Genomic DNA, 18,007 nt, shown 5'->3' with positions numbered 1-18,007 from the left:
ATATATATATATATATATATATATATATATTTATATATATATATATATATAGAGAGAGAGAGAGAGAGACTCTGTTCGACCTGTGTTAAAATAACAAACAAACAAAACAGAACACACCTTGGGTTTGCTGCAGTAGGGTTGCCCAGGTCTCGGCCGCTGCAACCTACGTTAAGACACAATCATACAAGCACTTTAAAAAGAGAGTAAACAAAGGAAACTCACTTTAGGTTCAGCCGGAGCCACGCCGCTCCTAGGGCTTTCGCCGGCCATCTGGAATGGCTGCCACCGAACACGGTTACACGGAATCCGCAGTAATCGAGAGAGGAGAGAGAAAAGGCATTTTTGCTTTTTTTTTTCTATACTTGAAATCATGTTTTCATTTTCTGATAATCGTGTATGGCAAAACTTTTGTCAAACCAAACAACGATAAGGCAATCATTGGAAATGGACCCTTATTTGGTAAATGCAAATTGAATGAGGAGGAACTGGGATTACAGCTTAGAAGTGGTAGTATAAATGAAAAATCCGGGGAGGCAATCCGGCACACGAAAGAATAGTCGCCACCCGGCCAGCGGGTAACCACGAAGCGTGGCTTCTCCGGCAGCTGCTGGTTTTGACTCCACTTCCCACCGACGGGGTCCTATTCCGGAGATCAGAGAAGAACGCGATCATCCGGGGTGGGACCGAAGGGGAGATGATCGGCCATTGCTGTGCTGCCTTGTCTGCACAAGGCAAACGACAACGTCGACAAGGGCTTGGAAATTTTGCTTTTGGTGAGGTGGCTCGTAGGTAGAAATGAAAGAAGTCCGCGTTTTCGGTGCCCGTCCTTTTCCTGAGGAGTCCATTACTCGGCCTTGTAATTATTTTCTTGCCTTAATTTTTGATAAGGCAGCAGAAGGAAGGAAAGAAGAGGGGGAGATGAAGGGGGGAAATGGGAGGGAAGAAGATGGAGTGAGGAGGGCGAGGGAATGGCTGGAGTCGGTGAAATGCCTGGCGGAGAAAGAAGGGACGCACGAGTACCTCGCCATCGCCGGCCTGAGGTTCGTCCGCACCGAGCGCGCCCGCTTCGTCTGCTCCCTCTGCGTCCCCAGATCGGTCACGGTATTCCTCTCTCTCTCTCTCTCGCTCGCTCGCTCGCTCTCAAATGACATGGACTCATGGTTTCGATTGTTGGGGAGGAAAGGACAGTGAAGGGAAGTGGAGCAGAGGAGCCATGGCGACGCTGATGGACGACATGTGCGCCCTTGCCGTTATGTCGTATGACCTACCAACCCCAATTTCCGTGGAATATTCCATCTCTTACTTCTCAGAGGTCGCGGCCAAGGTGATCTCCCCCCCTCTCTCTCTTTTTTCCGCTCTCTCCTTGGAATGAGCCGGAAGTTCTGATTACACAAGGAGTCGTTCACAGAAACATGGGTCACCGATCCTATTAGTTTTATATTTCAGATAAGATCATCAGACGAAGACCGCAGGTCAGGTCGAATCTCAAATAATGTAGGTCAAAACAAGTGTAAGAAACTGATAAAACACCCAATCTGACACGATTCTTTATTTAAATTGGTGAATCTAAATTTATTGTCCCAAGTCTGAGCTCAAATCTCTGGGCAACAGAGAAAAGCAGATGGGCGAAAAGTCTTCGGCTGCCATGATTAACAGCTTACAATGGCGGTCCTTGAGCCTTTGTTCTTCCCATATATCATTATCCCGAGCGTGAACTGATCCCCCGATCGATTTATTCTCTGGCCTGCCTATAACGCTCTAACCTGGCAATTTACCTGAACATATAGATTGAATAGTATGGTAAAAATTGAAATGGTGCAGGAGGAAGTGGAGATCGAGTCCAGGGCATTGACACACAAGGGGAAGCTGTGGGCCGTGGTGGTGGAGATCAGGAAGAAGGCGACCGGGGAGCGTGTGGCCCTTGCAAGGCAATGGATGGCCGTAACTAGCAAAATTTGAAGGCAAACAAGAGCTTTCTTTCACATATATTTCTGTTAACTGTGAAGGTCCTCCCTAACTTTTTCAGCAATCTGCGTTCGCGGTGTACTGCGGAGATCGTCCGTATCCATTCGAGTACGCTATCACTTTCGAGGAAATCCCTGACTAAAATATAGCAAGTGGTTATGAGTCTTTATGATCAGATTTACAATTTAGAAACAGAAAACCTTATGAATCTCTTATTGATGTCATTTAATGTTGTTAACATAATTATCTCATTTGTAAATTATATATAGAGTTGTAAACCATGGTAAAAAAAAAGGGGGAAAGAAATAAAGTTTATTGAATTATCTTTTTCTTCATGGTATCATAGCCCTCTTCTTCTTCTGGACTAATGGCATCCGTTTTCTCTTTTATCCCTGCTACTCAAAGGAATGCCATCAACGCTTTAGTATATGTTAAGCTCAATGGAGATAACTATCTTTATTAGAGAAGTTAGCTGGAATAAGTGATGGAATCACAGGATCTTCTTGAGTATGTGGATGGAACAGCTCCATCAAAAACTATGTCTACCAATGGGAAAATTGATCCCAATCTAAAGTATAAGCAATGGCGCAATTCTGATCATCTTGCTCTCAGCTGGATAAAAGCTACAGTGAATGACTGTTCTTGGTCAAATTGTTTGAGCGTCATCAGCCTGAACTACTTTGAAAAAAGCGTATGGCTCTCAGCATCCACTGCGAGTGCTTCTCAAAAAGGAATTGCATTTTATAAGAAAAGGATTTATGAGTATGAGGACTTATCTGGAGAGAATCAGATTTTTGGGAGACACGTTGCCTGTTATGAACGGCCTTTCAGTAGAATACAAAAGTTTCATAACTCTTCTTACTGCTGGAATCCACCCTTCAAAAATCACCACCACAGAGCTGGTTAATTTTCTTTTTAATCAATAAAAATGACTTCATTTACTCAAGTCTCCCTTGCTTGAAAGAGATATATCTCAAAAGATGACACAACAGCTGGTTGATTTTCTTCTTAATCAAGCAAAATGATTTCATTTACTCTAGTCTCCTTTGCTTGAAAGAGATATATCTCAAAAGATGACACAACTGGTGAACGTGCCTTCCACAACCGAGGAAGAAGACGCAAATTCTATCACGGCTATGGTGGCTGCTGTGGAAGAGGTTGGTTCCAAGAATATGGATGAGGACAACAAGCTCAAAATCAAGGTCAAGGCAACACCAATATCAATCCCAACGCAACTATGATTCTAACAAAAAAGGCTATCAGAAAAGTCCTATCATATGTCAGTATTGTAGCAGAATAGGATATTATGCTAGATCATGCTATGATATCCCTTAAGTGTTCTTTGCTATGAACATTCAAGAAATTGCAGAAGAATATTGGTATCAATACTAGCACTACAAATCACATTGTAGCCAATGAAGACATGATGAAAAACAAAACAACACATGAAGGAGCAAGTGGTGTTATGATCGGTAATGGCTCTTATCTGTCTATTTGTCATAAAGGAGACTTATTTGTTAATATGGATGAAAATTCTTTTATGCTCAATTACATGTTTCTAGAATATCTCATAACTTATTATTTGTGGAAAAGTTTACATCTGATAATAACTGCACATTTGAGTTCTTACCCCATAAATTTATTACAGAGGAACTACAAATGGGGAAGGTACTACTTCGGGGGCCAAAGGTACATAATGGACTATATCTTATCTCTGCACCAAGAGAAGGCAGAAGTAGTGAGCAGCAACGTTTAATAGCTGGTTTCTATTAAGTTCTAATTCTACACAATTTTTTTTTGTAGCATAGGCGATTAGGCCATGCAAATAAGACTATTGTTAACTTTCTTTATTTGCATAGCTGTATTTCAATAATGCTCCAAAGGTTCTAGATTGTGTGAATTGTGCATCATTGGAAAATCTCACAAACAACCTTTCCCTACTTATGAATTTCATTGCTACTCATCCATTACAAATCTTGCATATAGACGTTTGGGGACCAGCTCCCATGGATGCTAGAGACAGGATTCAGATATTTTCTGTTCATTGTGGACAACTTTTCTTGTTACTCCTACATTTTCCCATTAAAGGCCAAATTTGACGTTGCTGAATGCTTCAAAAATTTCAGATTACTTGTGGAGAAGCAACTAGGATATTACATATCCACTATCCAATCAGATAATGGAGGAAAGTTTTATAATAATGAGTTGCGACAATTCTCTGAGGTGAATGAAATCCTACATCGTTTTTCATGTCCATATACCCCTGAGCAGAATGGAATAGTAGAGCGCAAGAACAAACATGTTGTAGAAACTGCCCTCAGTATGATGCATGATGCAAGATTAAAATTTTCCTTTTGGGTTGATGCTTGTATAACAACCATATATATTATTAATCGGCTTCCGACAATTAAGTTAAATCGCCAATTTCATTTTAAAAAATTGTTTAGACAGCCACCCGACTATGGCTATCTTCAAGTTTTTGTATCAAAATGCTATCCCCTTCTTACTCCCACCAATTTCTTGAAATTTCAACCTAAGACTGTTAAATGCATTTTCCTTGAATATGCTAATAGACAAAAAGGATATCTCTACTTTGATGAAAGTCGAAAATAAATTATTGTGACCTGCCATTTGATGAAGCACCCTTTGAAAATCCTTCTTCTCATAAGGTCTCACTACCCAAAGACGATGCAGAAAAAACTTGAACTATGGATCAAAAAACAAAAAGTATTGTAGTCTATAAACATGATGATCGTATTGAACACCTGCCTCCTTAAGGTATTGTTCCACCTAATGTTAACATTATTTATTCAGTTCTCAGGATCAAGATCTCAACGTCATTGCTCCAGCCACTCAACTAACTTTATTGTCTTTCAATATGGCTGCAACATCTCCAGTTTGGTGAAGATAATGCAGATTCCAATATTCAAGATCAATAACCATCGCCATCACAAGCATTTCTACATGAGACAACCTATAACAAAGAGATTGATCTACATATCTCAAGACCAACTTGCCATACTCACACGATGACAACTCGATCAATGACTGGGTCATTAACTCCCAAGGCGCTTATTGGAGCAATCGAATCCAAGGAACGCACGTCTTGGAATGAAGCTTCTACCAAACTATGGCAGCAAGAAATGCTCAAGGAATTCATTGCGCTTCGACAAAATCAAACGTGGCACTTCATTCCACCTCTACCAGAAAACAATGTTATCAGCTCTAAATGGGTCTACAAACTCAAACGCAATGCAGATGGTTCCATCACTTGATATAAAACCCGACTAGTTGCGCTCGGAGATTTTTACAAGAAGCTGGCATCAACTATCAAGAGACTTTTAGTCCACTATTGAACCCATGACAATCAGAGTCCTTCTTACCATGGCTATGCAATTTGAATGGGATCTACATCAACTAGACTCTAACAATGTTTAAATGGCTATCTTGATGGAGACGTCTACATGACCTAGTCTGATGGTTTCTTTGATCCTCTACATCCCACCCATGTTTGCAAACTTGACAAATCACTCTATAGCCTCAAATAGACACCAAGAGCATGGTATCCTTGACTTATTTGTCATCTACAAAATCTTGGATTCCAAATTTCTCGATCCGATCCTTTGCTCTTTATCTACACTAAAGGAGAAGCAAGATTATTTTTGTTAGTCTATGTTGACGACCTTATCATTACTGGGTCCTCTTCCACTTGTATTTCCAAAATAATTCAGCAGCTTGGGCAAGAATTTTCTATCAAGGATTTAGGAAAATATCATATTTTTTTGGAGTCGAAGTCACTCGAAAAGCAAATGCTCTATATCTATGTCAACAACAATATATCAAAAATATTATCTCCCGAGCAAACATGAGTGCATCCAAAGCATCTATTTCTCCAAAGAGCTTAATTAACACTGAAAAACAAGATGACCAATTGTTTCATGATATAGCATAGTTAGGGCCTTGCAATATGCTACCCTTACACGACCCGACATTGCATTTGTTATCAACCGGGCATGCCAATTCATGCATGCAGCTTTAGCTGGTCATTGGACTATAGTGAAGCGAATCCTAGGATATTTTAATGGAACCAGTCACTATTCTCTTCAATTGGTTCCCTCTCCATCATTGCAGCTTAGCATTTTCACTGATGCTGATTGGGCTAGAATTTTAGAGGATTGAAAATCAACTATGAAATTTGTCACATTTTTAGGTAATAATGTGCTTGTTTCAGCATGGAGGCTGAGTACAAGTCCCTTGCATGTGTTGCTAGGGAAGTTTATGGCTAAAATCTCTACTTCAGGAACCAGAAGAAAAAGTGATTCAGCCTCTTATACTATGGTGTTATAATCTTGGAGCATTATGCATTGCAAAATAGCCTTGCATTTCACGCACACACGAAACACATTGAAGTCAACTTCCATTTTGTACGAGATCATGTTAGCAAGAGTCATATTCACATTAAATTCATTCAGACGAGTGAACAACTAGCCGATGGCTTAACAAAGGCACTCAACTCTAATCCTGGAAATTTCATAACCAAGTTGAATGTTGTGGAGCCCCCATTCAGATTGAGGGATCATGTTAAGGAAATCCCTCAAGTCAAGGAAAAGAGATAATGACTAAAATATAGCAAGTGGTTATGAGTCTTCAGTTATAATCAAATTCACAATTTAGAAACAAAAAATCCTTTGAATCTCGTATTGATATCCTTTAATGTTGTTACCATAGTTATCTCATTTGTAAACTATATATAGAGTTGTAAAGTGTAGAAACAGTAAAAGCGAGAACACAGATGTAACATGGAAAACCCTCAACGAGAGGGAGAAAAAAACCACGGGTGAGGAGGTCTGGTGCCCACTAGCCGCCAGACTCTCTCTCTCTTAAAACTTCATTCACTTTAGAAATTAGGGTTCCAAGTCTTTAAGTAAGGCCCAACAAGGGCTACAAGCTGGATAAGGTCTAGATCTAGACCCAGTCCCAAGACCCATCTTTACATGCTTCAACACTCCCCCTCAAGTTGGGCATACATATCAAACATGCCCAACTTGGATACATTTCTCTTAAAAGAAGTTGAAGATAGAGCTTTATTCAAAACATCAGTGGTTTGGTCTTCAGACTTCATGTAAGGTAAGATTAACTCTTTAGCATCAACCCTCTCACGGATAAAGTGGCGATCAATCTCAACATGCTTTGTTCTGTCATGTAGTATAGGGTTATTGGCTAGGTTGATTGCAGACTTGTTGTCACAGTATATCTTCATAGGTCCTCCAATCTCTATCCCAATATCAGCTAGCAATATTTTCAGCCATAGTAACTCTGACACTCCCATAACAATAGTTCTATACTTAGCCTCTGCTCTAGATCGAGAACACACATCTTGCCTCTTGCTTCTCCAAATAACAAGGTTTCCTTCCAAGTAGACACAGTACCTTGAGGTAGACCTTCTAGTATCAGCACAACCTGCCCAGTCAGCATCGAAATACCCTTCGATTTCAACAAACTCTTGTTTCACATATAAGAGCCCCTTGCTAGGATTCCTCTTCAAATAGCACAAGTCCACAACCTTCAAGTGTGCATCAGTCGGAGCATGCATAAATTGACTCAGTACATTCACAACAAAAGTGATATCTGGTCGAGAAGGGTAAGATAAATCAACTTCCCAACAAGATGTTGATATCTTCATTTGGCTACTTCACAGAGCAACTCCCCATCTCTAATGCTCAACTTGTGCCCAACATGAAGAGGAGTAGAAGTTGGTCTACACCCCAGCTTACCGGTCTACTCCAATAGATCTAGTGTGCATTTCTATTGATTTAACATAAGGCTGGTACTGGACCTAACAATCTCAATACCAAGAAAGTACTTCAGTTTATAAAGATCCTTGAGATCAAATTCGGCAGCCAGTAACACTTTTAGCTTTGTGATTTCATCATCTTCATCACCTGTAACAATCATGTCATCCACATAAACAAGTAACAGAGTGACTTTCCCTTCTTTCCTCTTCACAAATAGAGTATGGTTTCCATTCCCTTGATTGTAGCCATAATGTTGCATTACTCGTTTGAGTCGTTCGAACCATGCTCTGAGCGATTGCTTGAGACCATATAAAGCCTTTTTTAGTTTACAATATTTTTCTGGTTCTTCATATCATGAGGGCATATATATATATATACCCCTCCTCTTCGAGATCGCCATTGAGAAATGCATTCTTAACATTCAGTTGGTACATCCTCCACTCCTTCATCACAGCTAGGGAGATAACAACTCTAATTGTCTTCATTTTTGCAAGTAAAGCAAAGGTCTCCAAGTAATCAATCACATATTTCTGACTAAACCCTTTTGGCCACAAGACGAGCTTTGTATCTTTCAACACTTCCATCTGGTTTGTATTTGATGGTGTAGACCCACTTGGATCCAACCAAGTGAGCTGTCTCATGGATCTTTACAACTTCCTATGTCATATTTCTTCTCAGGGCTTCCATTTCTTCTTGCATCGCATCAGTTCACTTGGAATCACCTTGAACTTCAGCAACAGTTTTGGGAATCACAGCCAAAGAAAGAGAAGATTGCTCAGTCTAGAATAAAATATAAAATTATCAATAGGGTGTTGAGTACATGACCTGACACCCTTTCTAAGAGCAATGGGTAAATCTTTACTTTTAGCCTCTACCTGAGTACCTTCAACTGACATCTCTTGGGCATGACTTGGGTCATCCAGGAAAGGAGTAGCATTAGGATTTGAAGTAGGATTTTTGTCACCAGAGGGCATCGCTTCGTCAGCTTCATCAGTGGGTCCTGCGGTAGGCGACTTTCGCCTAGAGTAAACCTGTCCAAACAAATGGTCATGTCCCTCCTTATCCACAGTTGAACATCCATCATCCTCATTGTGCCCTAGAGGGTTAGTAACCTCAATCTCTTCCTTCTTGTATTCCAAAAAATCTGTAAACTGAATCTCTTGATTGGAAGAATATTCTTCTCTCATTGTAGACCTCTCACCCTGGAGAGAATTCCTACCAAAATATGAAACATGTTCCAGGAAGGTGACATCTTTGGTAACATAGGCACGACCTGTGGAAGGGTCTCGACACTTATATCCTGGGGAATAACCTATAAAAACGCCCTTAACTGACCTAGGATCAAGCTTTTTAATATTAGGACTGTGATTGTGAATAAAACAAACACATCCAAAAACTCTAGGTGGAAGAGAGAAAGGTTAACAACTCCCCGGCAACATAGAGTGAGACGTCTGCCCATTCAACATACGACTAGGCATATGGTTAATTAGATATGCACTGATCAACACAACATCCCCCCAATATTTTGGAACATGATGTTGAAAAAGAAGTGCCCGAGTCATATTCAGTAACTGGCGATTCTTTCGTTCAACAACTCCATTTTGAGAAGTATAACTACAAGAAGTTTCATGAACAATTTCCTTTTTCCAAAAGAAGCTATCAACAGACGTACATGTATACTCATGAGCATTGTCAGACCGAAAGGTCTTAACAAATGCTCCATATTGAGTTTGTACATAAGTAATGAAAGTTTCTATGACAGTAGGAACTTCACTACAGTCTTTCAGCAAATAAACAATAGTGTTACGAAAACAATCATCTATAAAGGTGATAAAATACTGAAAACCATGACAAGAAGGAATTCCTAAAGGCCTCCACACATCAGAGTGAATCATGACAAACACCTCGTTAGAACGATGGGTAGACACAGGGTATGAAGCCCTAACATGTTTGGTCAGGTGATAGACATCACAAGACACCATAGTCATATCTAACCTAGAACACAGATCAGGAAATAACTGTCTTAGAATTCCAAAAGGAAGGTGTCTAAGGCGCTCATGCCAACGCAGAATCGATTAAAGGGAGTCCTCTCTACTCTTCGTTGTTTTGCTGGCGGCTGTCATGAGGGCAGTAGCGGCACTCATAGGTAAATGATATAGCCATTCAGAAAACAAACCAATCCCAATTCTCTTCCATGTCACCAAGTCCTGCAGAACACAGCGATCAGCAGAAAAAATAAGTTCACAATTCAACTCTTTTGTAATCTTGCTAATCGACAAGAGGTTCAAGGGAAGATGAGAAACATGTAGAGCATTATGGACTAAGAACTTGTTCAAAAGTGAGAGACTCTGTTTTCCAGCCATAGAAATAAAGGAACCATCGGCAAGAGACACCTGTTCCTTTCTTGACGAAAGCTTATACCCATGAAAGACCTTAGGATCGCCAGTCATGTGGTGGGTAGCACCACTGTCAAAAATTGACTCCCCCATATGAGAATCCGCCACCACATCGGGTTCACCAAAGCAAAAAAGGCCTAACCAAGAAACAAGCACAAAGAAGGAACAACAAACGACAACCGGGAACAGCAGACAGGACGATGCTAGGTGGTGACGCAGGGAACTGACAAATCAGTGCGACCGATCTCTATGGGCTTCACGGGCAGGAAGAGAACAACGACAACCGACACACATCAGACGACGGCAAACAGCAAGGGAGGCCTCGGGCAACAACAACGGAGCACAAAATGGCGGGCGACAGTGAGTGTTGAGCGATGGACGACGCTAGGCGCTGACAGATGCTGAGCGATGGGGACTTAGGGTGACAGTAGAGAAGGCAGAGCTGCGCTGGCGATGGAGCACGACGGGCGTGAGCTGGGCTGCAGCCAGAAACCAGCAGCAAGAGTAGCCGGAATCGGCAGCAACAATGGAAGCGGAGGCGGCGGCAGCGCGGCGGAATAAGAACAGCAAGCGATGGAAAGATCAGGGCTAGAACTTCATGGCCGGCAAAAAATTTCACAAACTAGTCACGGCTCTGATACCATGTAGAAACAGTAAAAGCGAGAAAAACATGAATGTAACATGGAAAACCTTCAACGAGAGGGAGAAAAAACCACGGGTGAGGAGGTCTGGTGCCCACTAGCCGCCAGACTCTCTCTCTCTCTCTTAAAACTTCATTCACTTTAGAAATTAGGGTTACAACTCTTTAAGTAAGGCCCAACAAGGGCTACAAGCTGGATCGGCTCTAGACCCAGACCCGGTTTCAAGACCGATCTTTACGTACTTCAACATAAAAACCATGGTGAAAAAGAAAATATTAGAAAAGAAATAAAGTTTACTGAATTATCTTTTTCTTCACTCACAAACATTGTGCAGCTCGCACCTTCGAATTAGAGAGCCTTTAATAAGCAGTGGTGTAAAAAGAACTCGGTTCTAAAACTTCTGTTAGAAACAGATCTTATAACAGGCCTCGGGCAACAACAACGGAGCACAAAATGGCGGGCGACAGTGAGTGTTGAGCGATGGACGACGCTAGGCGCTGACAGATGCTGAGCGATGGGGACTTAGGGCGACAGTAGAGAAGGCGGAGCTGCGCTGGCGATGGAGCACGACGGGCGTGAGCTGGGCTGCAGCCAGAAACCAGCAGCAAGAGTAGCCGGAATCGGCAGCAACAATGGAAGCGGAGGCGGCGGCAGCGCGGCGGAATAAGAACAGCAAGCGATGGAAAGATCAGGGCTAGAACTTCACGGCCGGCAAAAATTTTCACAAACTAGTCACGGCTCTGATACCATGTAGAAACAGTAAAAGCGAGAAAAACATGAATGTAACATGGAAAACCTTCAACGAGAGGGAGAAAAAACCACGGGTGAGAAGGTCTGGTGCCCAGTAGCCGCCAGACTCTCTCTCTCTCTCTCTCTCTTAAAACTTCATTCACTTTAGAAATTAGGGTTACAACTCTTTAAGTAAGGCCCAACAAGGGCTACAAGCTGGATCGGCTCTAGACCCCGACCCGGTTTCAAGACCCATCTTTACATGCTTCAACATAAAAACCATGGTGAAAAAGAAAATATTAGAAAAGAAATAAAGTTTACTGAATTATCTTTTTCTTCACTCACAAACATTGTGCAGCTCGCACCTTCGAATTAGAGAGCCTTTAATATGCAGTGGTGTAAAAAGAACTCAGTTCTAAAACTTCTGTTAGAAACAGATCTTATAACAGGCAGAAAGAAATTGCCATCCGTTGTGGAACTGCATCTAGCGGTCTTCTATCTGAAAAAGTTGAATTGCACTACTTCAAAAGCCATTGTCGATAGTAACACTGCGGTGCTCTTTCAACTAAACGGCATTGCCATGCACCAGATGCAAAACAAGACTTGAACCAGAATTCAATACAATAAAGAGCCAACTTGGCTTTACCCCTAGAAGCCCAAAAATGACAGAGACCGTTTACCTGCTCATCAACCGAACCCAAACCCTTTCTCAGAGAGAACAAGCTCAGGCCAAGGGCAGTGTATAAGGTACAAGACCATCTGCAAAAAACTTAACCTGCTTGGTGTGGCGGTATCCCTCATGGCTTCAACACAAAAGAGTTGTCAACTGCATTGATATCTACATGCACATGAGAACTTTGGAGAGAATCGAATGATCAGCAGTTACTTGAAGATATCAAATTCAAGAAAATATCATAACCAAAAACCACACTGCAAGGGTCATCATCCTGTCAAGCCTGTGGTTTCAGTGTGTATTCATCTTCGCCAGATTCGTATTGAGCTTGAGTCAGATCAACAATATACGCAACATAATGACTCCATTTGAGGTCCTGTTGCATGCCCATCGTCACATCGTGAAGTTGTTATGGCCAAGGCAAAACTTGATGAGAGCATTAGTCTTCTTCGGGAAAATGATTCCTAGAAGGAACGATTCCACTGAAAATAAGGTTTTGCCCTGCCAGACCGTTAGGTGACCAGTTCGGCCATGAATGAAGGAGCCATAAATTTAAAAAGTGAACCTAGTAGCGTATGTTCAAAGATATGATGCCAATAAATCCCATCTAGATCTGATATACAACTAAACCGTTTTTTTTTAAAAAAAAATCAGGTGGAAAAAAATTTTGACATTTGATTATGAAATTGGATCAGAAAATAACATCAAATGGGGCTTTGATTTGGATCGGATTTAGATTTAGATTTTAGTCAACATTCAGTCAGATTTGAATTTGAATTCAATTTCAGGTTCGAATCAAATTTAGTATAAACAAATATCCTAGCTATATCTAGTGTCCATAAAATTTGAAAGTTGTAGTTTAACACTGTAATTTGCCTCAGATTCAGTTTAAAAATCGATTTGGGATTAAAATGTAAATATAAAAATCAGGTTCGAATTATGAATTGAGATTCAGATTCGAATCTGAAATTACCTGTATGTCATTCTATTAACTCATTATTTTCCATTCTTTCTACTGTAATCTATGTCATCTCATGGGAAGGAATATTTTGCTTTAATTAGCAAATTTGACGCCAACACTACTCTGACACTAAATCAAAAGCAGGGATGACTTTGCCACTTGCATTAGCAGAGGTTAACTTCTTAGTTGCTTCTAATCATGAACAAATTAATAACTTATTATTAATTTCCACAACTGCTCCACTAAACTAATAAACTAGGAGTGTACTAAGCCATACCATTCACGTGCACATATGCTAAACCATGTGGGAACTCACCGACAACTGGTTGTAAAGTCCCAACAGCGTCTTCTTCTTCTTCAGCGACGGACGATTACCGCCATTTTTTGTGTAGAAGTTGTTCCGCCATTACGGTTCCGGCGTTTCCCCTGCGGTTATTCCTCGTCCTTTGATCCCGCCCCTGCTGCAGAGGGAAACCGAAGGATTTGGACAACTTTTCTTAATGTGGGGAGGGCGAGACTGCTGTTTTAATGCCTGTCATTTTTCGTCGTATCAATAGCCTTTGATGCTGTGCAGCAGAAGAAAGGACGAAAGGAAGAGGACAGAGGAGTCGAGCGGCGAAGAAGAAGTATGCGTTCAGGAGCTGAAGACGCGGTGGAGAGAGCGAGGATGTGGCTAGAATCCATGAAAAGCCTGCCAGAGAGGGAGGGGACAAACGAGTATCTCGCGCTCACCGGCCTGAGATTCGATCGTACAGAGCCCGGCCGCTTCGTCTGCTCTCTCCCCGTGCCCAAAATACTCACTGTATGCTCTCCCTCCCTCCCTCTCTCTCTCGCTCACTCTGTGTCTCACGGTTTTGGTTGTTGGGGATGACAGGACGATGAGGGAAAGTGGAGCAGAGGAGCCATGGCGACGCTGATCGACGCCATGAGCGCCGTTGCCATCATGTCGTGCGATCTACCAATCAAAATCTCCGTTGACTTGTCAATTTCTTACTACTTGGACGTCTCAGCCGAGGTGAGCTCTCTCCCTCTTTCTTCCTACGTCTACGCTGTCCGATGGCGGATTCTAATTTTAACTAATGCAGCTATAAGTTTCAACTACTCGATTCAACAGTTGGTATCAAATCTTATTTAATATGTCGAAGTCAACAGTTCATTTAGGGCTGAGCAAAGGCTAGAAGTTGACAAAAATGGAGGGCGAGTCGTTTCTCCTTTGTGAGTTGCAACAGCTACTGTGCTTATGAAATTGTGTTCTTAAAGCCCTTCCACTTTCTGCCGATTCCATGGGTGAAGGGATCTCTCTAGCTCCATTTGTGCATGGTTTCAAGAAAACTGGAACTTATGAATCTTTACTTGATATTTACTTACAACCATCCTTTTCTTATATACAATTGACATGCATTTTATACACTTTCCAGTGATATAAGCTAAAAATAAAATCCTTGCTAATAGCCGATGATGAATGGTTCCAATCACATTAATATCAATTTATAACGCGTAGTTTAAGGATGAAAGTTTGGGGTAAGGAAGACTGCATCTCTTTCGGCATGTATCTGACCACAGACAAGAACTGAGAACCTTGGATTAGATCAATTGCAGTAAATATATCAGCTGATTTGAATAACCTAAGAATGCACCAATTGATCTGTGCATTCCCCTGTCGATTGTACTGTTTTATACTGAGCATATTGAATGAAAAATAATCGAAAATATTGTATTGATGCAGGAGGAAGTGGAGATCGAGTCTAGAGCTTTGAAACACAAGGGGAAGCTTTCGGCTGTAGTGGTGGATATCAGAAAGAAGGGGACTCTGGAGGCTGTGGCTCTCGGCAGGCAATGGATGTCCATGCCCAGTAAATATTGAAGTCCAATTTATCACATTTCAATTTAATAACACTTTTTTTTTTTCATTCTGACGACCTTCTGGAATTAAAGCAGTACTTGCCTCTGGTTCTCGTTGTGACGGTTCTTTCTCTCTCTCTCTCTCTCTCTCTCTCTCTCTCTCCCTGTGTGTGTGTGTGTGTGTGCATATTAAACATGTTGTTCTGGGGCTTCCTGTAAGCAGTGGGAAAAGCCAACTCTGTTTTAAAAGTTACTCAGCTTCTCGACAGTGATTGAACTTAACAAGAAGAATAAGATTGACACTGTAAGGAATTGAATCGAACATCGGAACGAGTTCAATCATGGCTCCAAGAATCATGTTCAACAGCAAAACAGCATCGCTTAGCGAAATAACATTGCCATGCGCTAAATAGAAAAACAAAGCAAAGTCTAATTGAGCAAAAGAATGATAGAGAGCACTAAAGGCAAATATGGCATAGATGGCACACATCTAGAGAGCTTTGAAGATGTCTTCAGCACTGGTGATGGTGAAGTCACCCCCTTCTTCAATGTTGGCAAGCTTTACTTCCAGGTTATCAGCCAAGAGCGCGAACCTGCGGGAGCGGACACCGAGCCCTTTCTCAGTGAGATCAAGCTCAAGGCCAAGGGCATGAGTATAAGCAGCAGACCCATCTGCAAGGAACTTGACATGCTTGTTGTGGGGGTACGTCTGAGCCCAAGCCTTGAGCACGAAGGGGTCATTAACTGCAAAACAGCGTCCCCGCAGATGAGTTCAGGAAACAAATCCAAATACCCAGACAGCAGTTAATTGAAGATATCAAATTCAAGCAAAAAACCACAACCAATGCAAGCATATTTTCATCAAGAAAATGTTAAGAAGCATGTCTAACTGGTTCAGAATCATCTTAGACAGGGATCATCAACAAATAGAAAAACTTCATTGCGTACCACTGATGAGGTAAATTTCATCGATGCCCTTTGATTTCAATTCCTCAGCATTGTCGATGAAGCTAGGCACATGCTGCAAGCTGTAGAATCAACAGATCTAGTCAATTGACTGTTTCATAAAGGAACAAAAGGAAACAGTGCAAGCTGATCAATTAGCTCACAGAAATCAAATATTTTAAAATCCACTTTCAGAATTCTGATGTAATCTACAAGGATCTAGGCATGAAAATGGATTCCTAAACTGGTTTATTTTGAAAGGTCAATATAAAGATTGGAAGTTTCAACCAAAGAAAACCTGAAACTTTACAAGTTGCAAAATGCCAACAAAACCAACAAGCTGATTTCATTAATAATAATCTATTAATAATGATAAAGAACTTTGGAGATTTCTTCTCGAGGAAGCTAACTTAATGCATGGGGAGCAGGGCACCTAGGCGCGCGGCTACGTAACAGAGGATCAGGATATGCGGGAGGATGAGATCACAGACCTGCAGGTAGGCGTGAAGGCTCCTGGGACACCGAAGAGGATGACTTTCTTCCCCGCGGTCAGGGAATGGACGGTGGCCTCCTGCAGCTTGTCATCGGCGTCGAAGTAAGAGATGGTTCCATCCGGAAGGGAGTTGCCTACTGCAATCGGTGCCATTTCTCTCTTCTTTCTTTTCTTTCCCTCTCTTCTTGTTGCTGTTCCTCAGAGCTTATGCGGTACTATTAGGAGAGACGGTGATGGTATGGTGGAGAGGATGTTGTGGGGAGTTGGCTTCAGGGATCAAGAAAATAAGTAGGCCTATCCATTGTGAATGAAGGGAAGGAACAGCTAAAGATCACTGGCACTCAGATTGCACTGAGGATTCTGTCTACGTTGTTTCCTTGCATACTATCCTCAAATATGGTATGTAATCAATTTTTTGCACATGTTATTGCATGTTTTTTTTTTCAATCAATTTTTCCCGAATTTCTACAGAAGCTTTTGTATTTTCATAATCTTTTTCAGAATTTATCATTTTGCGCTTAATGAAAATCCTATTTCCTCGTGATAGTGGACCTGATCATTTATGGGAAGTACTTGAATTCGTCTTCATTGAGCTTATTCGTAAAACTTTAATGCGCTGTGGAAAACGTGAAAATTTGGGTGAAATTATTGCTTCATTCCTTCTTGACAGAAAAGAAAATTGGATTTCGAATTTGTTAACTTTTTAGCTCATAATTTTTCATTTACAATACATATTTTATCTCGTGAAAGGAGACCGTAGGACGTTTGGAACCCATGACCATAAAATGGGAAGATAGAATTGAAAGTTTCAAATTTGTTTTCTTCCTCCCATGATTTCTCTCGAACTGCAGGATTTGTAGATAAAAGAAAAAAAAAATTGTCATCTAATGTCTATCAAGTTGAAAAGTCTAGATCACCTCCGCCAATTCTGTTAAAATTCTTTATACTTATTGCCCGCATGAAAGCTGATTGTAGAGTTTTGCTTTTTTGAAGGGTTCTTCGCTATTTGAAAAATACTTTGCCTCCTCAATGAACGGCTTGTTTGTGCGTCTGTGTGTATACACCGTAGATTTCTACAGCCATCCGGACTCTCCGGCCTACACACAGCCCGATAGCGTCCAATCGGCCGGAGTTTTTTTATCTCGTCAAGCTCCGATTTGTGAAAGATGGATTCTTGTGAAATTTTAGTTGCAAGTACGGGCTAATACGCCGTAGCATTCAGGCTTCCAATGAAATCTGACTTTTACGACATTGACTATACCTCACACCTGAAAAGAAAAAGTAGGAACATCAGTTCGGATTTGAACAATCTAAATACATCGGAGATCAAGTTCTATCAAACACAATATAGCTGCAAAACCATGTGCAAACCTTTTATATCCTAGGAAAATGTGCGCACTTACCTCATTGAAGGTGATTTCCTGTGAGAGTTGATTGTTCCCACTGAAATGAGTCATAGTGTCATGCACATATGACCTGCTTATTCAAAATGATGCATTTGAATCACCGGAATCCAATGCAGAAATGGTTTTTCCAGACATTCAGCTGTTCCTCTAACAAAAATAAC

At 41.2% G+C, this 18,007-nt stretch overlaps 2 protein-coding genes across 4 annotated transcripts; one reads left to right on the top strand and one right to left on the bottom strand.

Annotated features, from left to right (window-relative positions):
• Positions 1–486: 486 nt before the first annotated feature.
• On the top strand, positions 487–16,443 carry LOC116254267 (uncharacterized). Of its 3 annotated transcripts, none has more exons than XM_050075687.1 (4): positions 487–1,101; positions 1,184–1,324; positions 14,887–15,013; positions 16,376–16,443. In XM_050075687.1, exons 1-4 carry the CDS (start codon positions 796–798, stop codon positions 16,426–16,428), a joined length of 627 nt encoding a protein of 208 aa, XP_049931644.1. In that variant the 5' UTR covers positions 487–795; the 3' UTR covers positions 16,429–16,443. The 3 variants fall into 3 exon arrangements, with proteins under 3 accessions (XP_049931644.1, XP_031474244.1, XP_031485392.1); XM_031629532.2 differs by lacking the exons at positions 487–1,101; positions 1,184–1,324 and adding exons at positions 13,459–13,962; positions 14,035–14,175; XM_031618384.2 differs by lacking the exons at positions 14,887–15,013; positions 16,376–16,443 and adding an exon at positions 1,822–2,300 and having other exon boundaries at positions 548–1,101.
• LOC116254272 (peroxiredoxin-2B-like) lies at positions 15,275–17,979 on the bottom strand. The gene is made up of 4 exons (XM_031629545.2): positions 17,844–17,979; positions 16,439–17,708; positions 15,951–16,030; positions 15,275–15,746 (listed from the first exon to the last, which is right to left on the bottom strand). The coding sequence occupies exons 2-4, from the start codon at positions 16,591–16,593 to the stop codon at positions 15,493–15,495; spliced, it is 489 nt and encodes a 162-aa protein (XP_031485405.1). The 5' UTR covers positions 16,594–17,708; positions 17,844–17,979; the 3' UTR covers positions 15,275–15,492.
• Between the last annotated feature and the right edge of the window lie 28 nt (positions 17,980–18,007).

Source organism: Nymphaea colorata, chromosome 1 (assembly GCF_008831285.2).
Source record: "Nymphaea colorata isolate Beijing-Zhang1983 chromosome 1, ASM883128v2, whole genome shotgun sequence".
Taxonomy (NCBI): Eukaryota; Viridiplantae; Streptophyta; class Magnoliopsida; order Nymphaeales; family Nymphaeaceae; genus Nymphaea; species Nymphaea colorata.
The sequence above is the reverse complement of the archived record's forward strand: the minus strand, read 5'-3'. Positions and strand labels throughout refer to the sequence as shown.